This window comes from Telmatherina bonti (assembly GCF_933228915.1).
Source record: "Telmatherina bonti genome assembly, chromosome: 10".
Lineage (NCBI taxonomy): Eukaryota > Metazoa > Chordata > Actinopteri > Atheriniformes > Telmatherinidae > Telmatherina > Telmatherina bonti.
The window spans coordinates 33,501,780-33,514,260 of NC_136628.1; the positions used below are offsets into that span (position 1 = coordinate 33,501,780).

General features: G+C 39.2%; 1 protein-coding gene across 3 annotated transcripts in view; it reads left to right on the forward strand.

Moving 5' to 3' along the window:
• The window catches only part of robo3 (roundabout, axon guidance receptor, homolog 3), a 128,654-nt gene that overhangs the window by 61,024 nt on the left and 55,149 nt on the right, over window positions 1-12,481 (forward strand). For all 3 annotated transcript variants that reach the window (XM_079247747.1, XM_079247748.1, XM_079247749.1), the window contains exons 3-6: window positions 188-345; window positions 1,478-1,598; window positions 3,673-3,811; window positions 8,341-8,468. In XM_079247747.1, the coding sequence (XP_079103873.1) occupies window positions 188-345; window positions 1,478-1,598; window positions 3,673-3,811; window positions 8,341-8,468 (546 nt within the window). The remainder of the gene's footprint in view (window positions 1-187; window positions 346-1,477; window positions 1,599-3,672; window positions 3,812-8,340; window positions 8,469-12,481) is intronic.

A 12,481-nucleotide genomic window follows, 5' to 3' on the forward strand; every position in this document is an offset into this window, starting at 1 on the left:
TTTTCTGCAGGTTTGGGGTTCTAATAGAGTCTGTGAATGCAGTTTTAGTTAAAGTGAAATGTGATTGTTTGACTAAATGTTTTTTTTTTTTTTTTTAACAAAGCTGGATTAGATTAAAGGTGGTGTCATCTGCATAGAGGTTTATACACATTCTGATTGTGTTTCTGCTCCATGTGTTTTTCTGTAGTTCTGAGAGACGACTTCCGTCAGACTCCCAGTGATGTGGTGGTGGCAGCAGGCGAGCCCGCTGTCATGGAGTGTATCCCTCCCAGAGGCCATCCCGAGCCCACGATCTCCTGGAAAAGAAACAACGTTCGGGTCAATGATCGAGATGAACGCATCACTGTGAGTAAATTCTGGAAACAGAAGAGAACAAATCCACTGTGTTATCTTCTGACATAGAAAGTTTTCCAGGTTTTGGCATAAATTCCCAAATAATTCATTGTGTAAACAATGATTTTTCAGTCACCTTCAGTCTTAAATAAACTTAAACCGCTCTGTGTTCTAGAAAGTACAGAGCTCCCATCATTGGTGAGAAGCACCTGCTGATGAATCTGAGCTATGCTCACTTTGACAGTGAAGTGCAAATGTAGATAAACAAGCATTGATTGTTTTGTGGAATCCTTCAAGCTGCTTGCAAAAATAACTGGAATGCAAACTTCAGACTATTAAAACAAATCAGCACACTCACTGTTGGCATGTAAAGGAGGGAGGGAAGGGAGGGGGGGGGTGACTGATGATCATGCAAAGACAAAAGGAGACAATCCTGTCTCATTGGTGGAGTTGAGGGGGAAAAGGAGAGTTTTGGTTTAATCAATAATAATAATAATAATAATAATAATAATAATAATAATAATAATAATAATGATCATAAGGCTATTGTGCATCTCCAATCTTGTTCTTTTAAGCTACAGAGGGGGATTTTTTCATGTTTATGACAGGGAATGTTATAAATTATCGAGGTGTATGCTTTACTGAAGAGGCTCAAAAACATGAACTGTTCACCCTGCTGCCAACTGGAAAACAATCCAGTCATACCACCACACTAAGAAGGATTATCTTCCTTCAGGTAATTAGATAACTTAATTAATCCTCTAAGCTCCACCATGAAAATGAGGTTTTCACATATCCCATCCATAGGTTTGTTGTAAAATCTCTGGTGTTAAAATGATCCTGAGTGTTGGAAGTTTAGAGTCCACACACTGCACTCAATCATCAGCTGATGAATCAATAAAACCACTTTTTACAAACTGGGCAGTTGAAAGCGTTTCTATAGTGATTGGTCCAAAGTTAGAGCTATTGTCAAATAATGTCCTGGCTAGGAGGGGAGCCATCTGTCATAGAGCACAGAACAAAACTGTCTTCTGTCTTAACTAACATGTTTCCATTTCCTGTTTCCAGTCTGTCTATGTTGGTCTCTTTCTTTTTCTACCTCCCTCTTTTCCCCTTTCCCACTCACCATTTCCCTCTTTTTCAGATCCGTGGAGGCAAGCTGATGATTTCCAACACCAGAAAAAGTGATGCTGGCATGTATGTTTGTGTTGGAACCAACATGGTTGGCGAGAAAGACAGCGATCCTGCTGAGCTTGTGGTGTTTGGTGAGTCATTTCAATGTCAAATATAGTCAAATAAAAAACAAATGACAAAGTGATCTGAACAGTTATAGCTCTGTAAAACTATAGAAAACCATCAATTATATTCAGATATGACTAGAAATAATGATTTTTGGAACAAATTGATCATTATCTGCCAAGTTTGATCATTTAAACCGGGGTTTTCCAGCTCCGGTCCTCAGATTCAGATTAGCTTTATTGTCATTGCTACAAGTGCACCAAAGAGTAAGGTGCAAGTCCTTCAGCTGCACTTTTTTACACTATAAATATTATAAAACAATGAAACACATAAATGAAAACTGAACATATATATATATATATACACACATACATACATGCACTAATGTGCAGACACACGTAAATATACATACACATATTAAAACCAACAATGTTCAAACCAAACCTAAAGCCACTGATATGATGTGTCTGTTGCACAGATCGAGTCTTATTGCAATAAAGATTTGTTTAATGACTGACAGTTGTTGGGAAGAAGCTGTTTTTTTATATATTTGTCCTGGTTGTAATGGTGCCGGTACCATCTGCCCAATGGCAGAAGCTCCAACAGGAAGTGACCCACGTGGGTAGAGTCTATCAGGATGGTGTTGGCTCTACTGAGACAGTAAGAGCTGTGAAGGTCCTCAGTGTGGGTAGAGGGCACCCAACAATCTTCTCTGTCTCTGAAGATCTTTTCTGTTCGCCACTGTCCAGCTGGCAAACCACGCGGAGAGGCAAATGTGAGAATAGTCTCCGTGGTGGAGCAGGAAAACGGCAAGCAGACTCGAGTTGATGTTGTTGATGTTGTTCTTCCTTAATAACATTCACAGAAAGTGGAGTCTCGAGGGACACAATTATGCATCTTTTCCATGTATCCCTGCTCCAACACACCTGGCTCTAATTAATAAGCCACTGAGAAGAACATTGGCTGTTGGATCCATTTAACGGAAGCCATGTGTGTTGGAGCAGGGACACAGTGAAAGCCTGCAGGACAGCGGCCCTCAAGGACAGACTTTGGACACCTCTGATTTAGACTTTGCAGACTTTCGGAAACACATTTAAGCTTCAAAGAAAGCCTGCTTTTTCTTTTCAGCACAACATCGCTGCCTCTGTCTCTCTGGATTTATCCTCCACTGAGTTGCACTTTCATTTCCTCGCCTGCTGACGGAGGAGTAGATGAATATCTTCCCTCCCAGCTGCCGCTTTGCTTCACTCCTTTGACCTCCCTTTTTTTTCTCCCATCCAACTCTGCTCTTTTCTCCGTGACACGACAGCGTTTGCCTTTTTTTTATTAAATAAATGTGTAAACACACTGCAGTGCAACAGTACGACATCTTGTCTTCATTTTTTCTTCTTAATATTTGTTTACTTATATTTATGAGACGAACACTTCTGTGCTAATTTATGCATCCATCCATTTTTCTCACCTTATCATGAGCTGCACACTGAACTCCACATACAGTAGAGGCATTACTCCAGCCTGTAATGATTTTTAAAATCCATCGTGATCATGATAAGAGCTTACAAGGCATGTTTGTCTCACTGGGTATACAATATGATTGTGTTGCATTGATTCTTACCTGAGTAACACCGTTGGGGATGAGTATGGTCATTGCTGCAGGCAACCCAAGTATTTCTGATAAAATACAGCTAATAAGCAGGAGTTTGCAGAAGTGATTCATTCCAAGATGCCATTAAGGGTGTCTTGACCTGAGTTTACACAAGTTGGGGTTTGATAAGAAACTTTCCAGGGCGGACTTGGGCCTAGATAAAATATGAAGAATCACTTTTTAGCTGTGGTGCAATGCAGTCGACGTCCATGGTGTTTAACTTCTTACCTCCAGCTCCTTTTTCTGCCTCATTTCTCTTTGACTTCATGCTTTCTTTCTTTATGACCATCTGCTGAGAGACTCTGATTAAACTTCAGCAGCAGCAGTTTTCAATCAAAATAAAACAAAAGAGCACAAGTTGTCTTCTATCCCACTCGTATCCTTTATTTTACATCATGAAAGACGGACTGATGTGATACAGAAGGGTAAAAACTATCTTAAATGGTGTGTTTCAGAGAGGCCCGTCTTCACCAAACAGCCGGTAAACCAGGTGGTGTTGGCAGACGATACGGTGGACTTCTACTGCGAGGTGCGCGGAGACCCAACTCCGACTGTCCGCTGGCGGAGAGAGGAAGGAGAGTTGCCTCGCGGAAGGTAAAACAGAAAAACATCCATTTAGTGTCTTGGAGTAATGCAAAAATGATCCTCATGATCAGAGGTCAGTGGAACAGATATGAATGTTTGCTTTGACTTTGACTAAGAGCTCGTCTGATGTACTGATTTAAAGCAAAAATGAGGTTTGTTTTCCCAAATAGCTTTTCTGGACGAGAAAAAATCAATAAAAAACTGAAGGTTAATCCTCTGAGCATGCCAGGTGTTCTGATTATCTGGTGGCCACTTCAGACAGCAAAAGTCAAGCTAGCTTTCTGTTTAGACGTCATTTAATGCTCTGCCTCCATAACTGATCCAACGAATTTAGACCAGTGACAATCTGAAAGACAAATGTCATTCTAAGGTTAGACGATTACTGACCGCGGATATTTGACATAAAAACTGCGTCCAGTTCAACATGAAATTCTTCGTATAATTGAGTAAATTTAGCAAATGTTGTCAAAAATTAAAATCAAATTTGTCATAGAGTGTTTCCTGTGTGGGACCATGGTATAAGCAGATTAAAGAACTTGAAAACATGCATTAGACATCCTCGACGCGGAGTCGATAACACCAGCGTTGTTTAATCCTTACTTATATTTATCGATTCAGTTTTTACTCTTTGTCAAGACAAAGCTTCATGTTATCTGTTTGTTTTCTAAAATCTGTGGAATCCTAAAGAAATTGTTTGTTTAATGTGAACTATATTCATGTTGTTAAAGATAATGGATAATTGTGTTAAATAATCGAGATCTCAATTTCATGCAAAATAATCGTGATTATAATTTTTGTCATAATGGAGCAGCCCTATGTCATTCAGCGCAAAGTTGGCCAGACGTAAAGAAACCAGTTTACTGATGCTATTTATAGGCACACCTGAAATCTGATTGGAGTTCTCAGATTATTCATGTGACATGAAAACGGAATAATCCGACATGCTGAATTTACTGACAGCAGTTAGATGATTATGAACGATCAGATTAAAAGTTCGTGATTTGGTTGGGTTTCAAGCTGCTTAGCTAGCCGTCTCTTATGGAGTAAACAGAGCAACAACACAGCCGGCGAACAGAAAGAAACCAGAGAAAAAGAAGATTAAAAAAAAATAAAAAGACGCAGAAAAAGCTCAGAAAAGCAAAAAACTTTTTGGTTTTATTATTCTTATTCTACTTCTACTGGTGTTTACGGACAGCTGTAAACAACTTTAGAGCGGTACATTACCACAACCGACCAGTATCAAGACAGAGAAGTGAATTTTTTGGTCAAGACACATGGAAATTTGAAGGCGTGTGAAACAGACGTATGTAAGAGACAGTAAATGGGCCGTAACACGCCTCTGTTTCTCACCACTACTCTGATGTCTTCTTTCAGCCCGTCTAAATCTTATTTATTCCGTTCTTTTAGATATGCATATAAAAATGAAGTAGAAAATAAAAAAGTAAATCAGAAAAGTCGAGGAAATAAAACAAGAATAGAAGCCGTGTTGTACAAAGATGGAGGACAGATGTTTACTGGATGAAAGCCAGCCGTTATTTTCTCCTAATGGACTGTAACCTAAGGACAAAAGTGTTGTCATGTTATACAAAACTCTTTGTACGTTCTACGACGGAGATCCAATAACAGGCTGAAAAATGGATGCTATAGTTATTTATTGTTGCATTTCAGGAGTTTGTGTAAACGTTTCAGATTTGATTATCAAAATGATCAGATAGCTCTCTGATTTTTCATGGCCACCTAAACAGTTTTATTTGCAGTGAAAGAGCATTACATAAAGTAGAAGTGGGCATGCATATAGACTGGAACATCTGTTTGCTCCGTGCAAACATAAACACTGAAATGCAAGTGGAAATGAAATGAAATGATCTGTTTGTGTAAAAACTCTCTTTCCCTGGAATGAAAGATGCAGATGCAGAATTAAAAAGTTTAGTTGCGTCTCCATGAAGTGTGGACAGGGCCTTAGAGTGAATAACTCATCAGCTTCAAGCTCGAGAGCAAATTTTCTGCATGAGAGTATGTTATTACTTTTGTAAGCATAGCTGAAAGAAAAGTAACAAAATCAATGCTCATATAGAAAAGATGATTCTAGTCGTCCACGTGACGAACAGCTTATTGGTTTAGCAACTATCTTCTGTGCTAAAAGATTGCTTCCATACATCGTGTGCAGAGTTTAAATTGTGCTGAGACTCCAGAGATTAGCTCCAGCATATATGCTTTGTCATCATGACATATACTGCATTACTTTGCATATCTATATTTGAAGCCTTTATCAGGCTTCATCAACACTGCACATTACAGAGATCATCAGCTTTACACGCCTCCAACTGGATAAAGTCTCCGATATGTGTGTAGAGCAAGAGCAGGAGGATGTGTGGCCTGTTTTAGTTCCACTTTGTCAAGCAGATTTTATTGTCTTTGCACACACACACGCTGCACTCCCAATGCAATCCCAAAAGTGGAGAGCAGACACCAGTTTAACCCCGGCCTGTGCCTTCGTCATCGTGGAGTTTGCATCATGACACTGTGTGACTGTGTTCCTGCTCTCGCACACTTGTTCTGATGATGTGATTGGATGCAACTTTAATGATCTCTCTGGGGAAATAAGGCAAAATGTTCTGTTGTCAGCAGACTTTCTACTGTTTTTTATTTCTGGTCTATATTTCTCTCCTTTTTGCTTCTATATGGGTTTTTGCAATAAAATCTGAGTTTTGTGTTCCATACTGCTTTTGTTCAGCTTTGACCAGGTAATAAAAAAAACCTTCATGTTGGTTGAAAAGCTGTCTTTAAGCTCCTTTCTGCAGAGAATAAAGATTCTTTTCACGTCCATATTAGGCTTTATGTGTTACATGTAGAGATGTCCAATATTATCGACCTACTGATAAATTGTAAATTATCGGTATCGGTTGATGGTTTGAAAATCTAATTGAAAAATTGAAAATTAGGATTTTTGCTTTTTCCTTTTTTGTAAAAAAAAAATCAATATTTTTTTTCAAATAAAGAAAAATTCTATTATGAAATATTTGTCATTTTTATTGTTCTTATTGATCTTTTTTCTTGTCTTCTTGGTCATTATAGCAGCAAAACGATGGTCGGGCTACTGTGTTGTTTTTTCCTATTTGAAATTTTTTAAAAATGACGAGGAAAAAAAAGTTTTATACATTTTATTTGTTTTTAATCTACAAAAATCAGCAATATCAAAGAATTGTGAGAATCGCAATTTAAATCGTGATGGCACCTAAAAAAAATCGGAATTGAATTGAATCGGGCCAAAAAAAAATATCGTCACAGCCCTAGTATCGGTTTTTACTTTTATAATGACAAAACTTTTTCACAACATCGTGAAAAAATCTTATTCTTATATGAACTCTTCAGGTGAGTCTCCTCTAACTCAAAATGACAAAATATAAGAGATAGCATGTATACTTTTTAAGATCAATTTATCCGTTTGACACAACTTTTCCAAAAATATTGGCATCGGTCGAAATTGCTCTCAGAAATCAGCAGTTGATCAAAACTGACTCATTCATTCATTTTTGAAGCGCTTAATCTGATGAAAGGTCACAAGGAAACTGGAGTCTATCCCATCAATCATTAGGCGAGAGGCAGGTACGCCCTGAACAGGTTCCAGTCCATCACAGAGTATATTGGACATTGGTTAAAAAATAACAACAATATTGAACATCCATAGTTAGAAGACCTACCATTACTCCTGTATTATCAGAACACCACTCACTTAGTCTGTAAGACTCATTTTGAGTTTTATGTTGATTGAGGAAACCAGTCGTTTCTCTGGTGGAAACGTTTTAACTACTATCCTGTATTTTGCTACAAGATGTAAGCTGGGGGTAATGAGGTTACTGCTGGGGGTTGTAATCATTATCAGATGCTAGCTGCTGTCACACTTGTTACGCTAAAATGTGCAAAGTTAACAAGTTTGTCCCTCTTCAGCTACCTATTTAAAGATGGCGGTGCAACATGGCAGACTTCTGTTTGGTGCACCGCCACCTATGTATTTATAAACAAGTCACTCTGAGCTACCAGAACGCTTCAAGTTTAATGCGATTGTGATTAAACTTCAGTAAAATACATATTTATGAATGGTGTGTGTGTGTGTGGCTGCACATACACACCACACGGTAGCATGTTGGTTAGCACTGTGGCCTCATAGCAAGAAGGTCGCTGGTTCGATCTTTGGCTGGGTTCGCTCCGGGTACTCCGGCTTCCTCCCACCGTCCAAAGACATGCATGTTAGATTATTTGGGTACTCTAAATTCCCCCTAGGAGTGAGCGTGAGCAATTTATTTGTCTCTGTGTGGCCCTGCGATGGACTGGCGAGCTGTCCAGGGTGTACCCTGCCTTTCGACCAAAGACTGCTGGGATAGGCTCCAGCTTCCCCACGACCCTGATTTGGATTAAGCAGTTAGGAAAATGAATGAATGAATGCATATTTATGAAAGCAATTAGTTACACATGTGCACTTTTAAGTTTTCAGAACACAGATTTGACACGTTGTGCTTCCCGTGTCCTTGACTTTCCAGATTTGAGATCCGCAGCGACAATAGTCTGCGCCTGAGCCAGGTGCGAGCAGAAGACGAGGGCACCTATACCTGCGTGTCAGAAAACAGCGTGGGTAAAGCAGAGGCATCGGGTACCCTCCAAGTCCATGGTAAGACACAGCTTACACTACTTCAGCTTACACACACACACACACACACACACACACACAGACAAACCAATGTGAGTATCAGAAAGGGTTCAGTGGAGTCCTGTGAGTTTTGCTGCAGGAGACGTGACTAACTGTCCCAGCTGGCTGCAGAGTCACCGTGTTGGTGTTAAAATTTGAATATAACTTGCAAAACATACAAAACATGAAAAACTCATCTTCCAAACCGTATGAATGATGTCACAAGCGGGATAAAGTACCAGAGGGATGCAATTTTATTCATTCATTTCTCTTTTTTTTTAACAAAATGCTTTGAAACTTGAGTGGAGGCAACCCTACACTGGCAAGTCTTTCACTTCTTCTACAAATGTGTTTTAACACTGATTACATGACTAAACAATTTGCCCAGATGGATGTTTTTTTTTTTGTTTTTTGTTTTTATTTTTGCTGTGATGCATCACAGAAAGCCCACATTTCACCCACCAGCAGCTGTCTCATTTAACTGTCTGCGCTTGGATTATTTTATTTTGGGTAATTTTGTAGGCAGACAAGTGCTGGAGCAAAAATCTTTCCACTAGAGGCTGTTTTTCACAAAGGGAGCGCGATAGAGACGCTGTGGCCACCGAAAACTTCCCATATTATTCCACTGCTAACGTGATGTCAAGTGAAGCTAAAAGCGTGATAAAGTGAAAAATGGATTTTAGGATCCTTTCAAGTGTGGACTTGACATCCCCCTGGAAAGAGAATCGAGATCAAAAAGCATTGAAATTGCATGAGAATAAAGCCGATGCCGAGAAGAGAGGAGCTCGGATGAGAAATGTGTCATTCCTGATGATAAAAGGGAATATTTAGTGCTTTCTTCGGTACAGACAGGAGGCCCGACTCGCACACTCTCTGCTACAGACGCTTCTGACATGTGTCAATACGCTCACATTTAAACAAATGCTCCGACAAACACACAGTTTGGATTTGTTGTTGCAAGGGACAACACACACTCTTGACATACACATTGTGCATTTAACTAATAGAATTTTGCCACAGAATGAAGAAGTCATTCCCAGCAGCAGCTTTTAGGCAAATGGAAATTGATTGGGGGTTGGTTTATGTGGCTATAGTATAAGGGATAATAGGAATGCTATACGCACACACACACACACACACACCAACACTACGTAAATGCACTCACATTTTCTTCTACAAAACTACAAATCAATCAGAATCAGAACTGATATCTTTGCCTGTGTGCCCACATTGAGTTTATAACGGCAACTACTTCGTTCCTTCAGGACAGGCGTGTCAAACTCGGTTCAGTTATGTGGCCAAATACGGCACGACTTGAACGTAACTGGGACAAACCAGTAAAATGCTGGTACAATAACCTATAAATAGCTCCAAACGTCGTCTTCACTTAAGCCTAAAGAAACAAATTATCTTGATGTTTACGTTTAACCAACAATTCTTTTAAAAAACATTGTGAAAAAATTTAAATCTAGCTAGAAAAAGAAATAAGATTTCAACATTTTGCCTCATTAAATCATTCACATGCAAATTATTGAATTACTTTATCATATTTTATAACTTTTCAATGGCTTCAGGGTTGTATTTTAAATGTATATACCTGCACATTTCCACATCTGTGTGGTAATTTACATCTTTTCAGCATTGTAACTCCTGTACTTTTGAGATTCACATTTACTGTAGTTTTATCCCACCGGCCAAAGTTATACCCCCTGGTGGTCCAGGTTTGGCCCCCGGCCCACATGTTTCACCCCCTTTAACTTCCATCCATTCGTTGTTCACTAACTCCTGTCTTTACTCATACTGAGTTGAGCAGCTTTAGAAGTTGTTAAAAGTCATTCACCGGTCATTCATTCCTGCTCATCGTCTCACTCATTTCACTTCTCTTCTTTTCTTTCCCCTCTTTTCACGTCCCTCCATCGCAGTTGGCCCATCCCGTAAGTACTCCATTTCATCCCATCTTTGTATGCATGAGTGTGTTAGTGTGTGCAAGAGGTGAGCTCTTCACTGGTCAATTACAGACATCGAGATCTGAGACCCAACCTCCTCTAACACTGATGGCAGTGGAGGGTAATCAGTTAGTATTTACCTTTACATATATATATACTAGTATGTACATATAGAAATATCAAAGAAAGACTCTGGTGTTGTAGCATCTAACAATGGAACCTCATCTAATTAACAAAAGAAATAAATAAACAAAAAGTTTCCGATTTATACAAGGGATCTTTAATTTAGCAGCCGAATCCTCAGCCTTGGTCAAATAAATGGAAAGAAGACGAGAGCTGCAGTTAAGTGCTGATTAATTCCACATGCTCTGACTTTCAATTTGCTCTCTGCTGTGGTGACGCTGCATCTCTGCTAATGGCAATTCAATCTGTGAATGAAACCATTATCAGAGCTGCAGAAGAAAAAACAAAAAACCCATAAAAGTGGAAATATAGTTTCAGCACTCCTGGAGGACAAGCGTGTAATTTAGGAGGGAAAATGAAGATGAGGAGGCTGAGGAGGAAGCTGTCGGTCTGCTGCTGTTCCGACAGTAACCATGATGTTTAGTTGGCACAACAAAGACGAAGATGCTTTAACTTTTTATCTGAGTCGTTGTTGAACATGTTTGTTCCGATGCCAATGAGCGAAATAAGCCTTTAAAGCTACACTACAAAAAGAACCAGCCTGACTACAGTTCATAAGCAAATTAATTAAGCTTATGTAAAAGGTCAAAGTGTAACTTTTAGGTTGATTATCTTCGTAGAGGTACACATCTCTCACCAGAAATCTAAATGAGATGCATGTTAAACTGTTATCGACCAGCTCAGAAGTCGCTGCAGGGTGTGATATTTTGGCTAAATAAATCAATCTACTCGATCTGTGATCTACAGAAGCATCTTATTTTCTTTATTCCAAAAGTCTGAACCCCTTTAAACTCAATCAACACTTAAAAGCTTGTAAAACATTTACAGACCTCATCATTACTAAAATATATAGATCACAATCTGTTTTATTTATTGTTGCTCTTTGTTTCGTTGTTAATATTTACAAAACATGACAGAAAATGTGTTTTAATGCAAAATGAATGATTTTGTTGCCGTAGGTGATCAGGTGACATCTGTGTACCATTACAATCTGACAACTGGTTATCAGATCCATGTAGTAACTTGATTTTACACAACTGCACGTACTTCACCGGTGGATTATTTGGATCATGGACTTCATGTTTGGTCCAGTATGAGGGAGGTTGTAGCTCAGGAGGACGAGAAGACATCGGTGGTTTGAATCCAGACCTGCCTTGACAACATGCCAAAGTGCCTTTGGGCGTGATGCTGAACCCCAATGTGCCTCTCAGGGTATGAATGTATGTGTGGTATAAGGCACTTAGCATCCGAAAGTGTGTGTGTGTGATTGTGTGAACGTGGCATGTCGCGTTACGATACTTTCGGTGGTCAAGATGTCTAGAAAAGCGCTGCGTAAGTATTCAGTTTACCATTCCTTTCAGAATATTTACACATAATGTAAAGCTCATACTTCCTGTTATTTTCAGTAAAATGTTAGCGTTAGCCATGCTAATGTGGAAGCTAATAAGCTTTTACTTTGAAAGCTTTCCATTGTTTACACTCCGCCTTCTCGCTTCTGCGTGCCTCTTTATCTTTATTCCGAGTTTTGCTCGTGTTGTGACTGCATCAGCTCCATGTTTCCCCTATAAAGATGTAGAAGAAGAATAATCAGATATGCAGGTAGCATGTAGACATCAGGGGGGAAATCCAGGTGCGTTCATCCGATTTATCATATTAAAGCAGATCAGATGATGCTGTCTACATGATAACTCAAATAGTCTGATAATGTCATAAATCAAATGATGACCAGGTTTTTGGATGTAAACAGGTTAACTTGTTCGCTTTGTAACATACGGAGAAAACAGGAAGGGATGGAAACCTCATATTTCTCCTGTTTTATTGCACATACCCAGACAGCGTAACAGACGACATTTCTGACATGCAAGA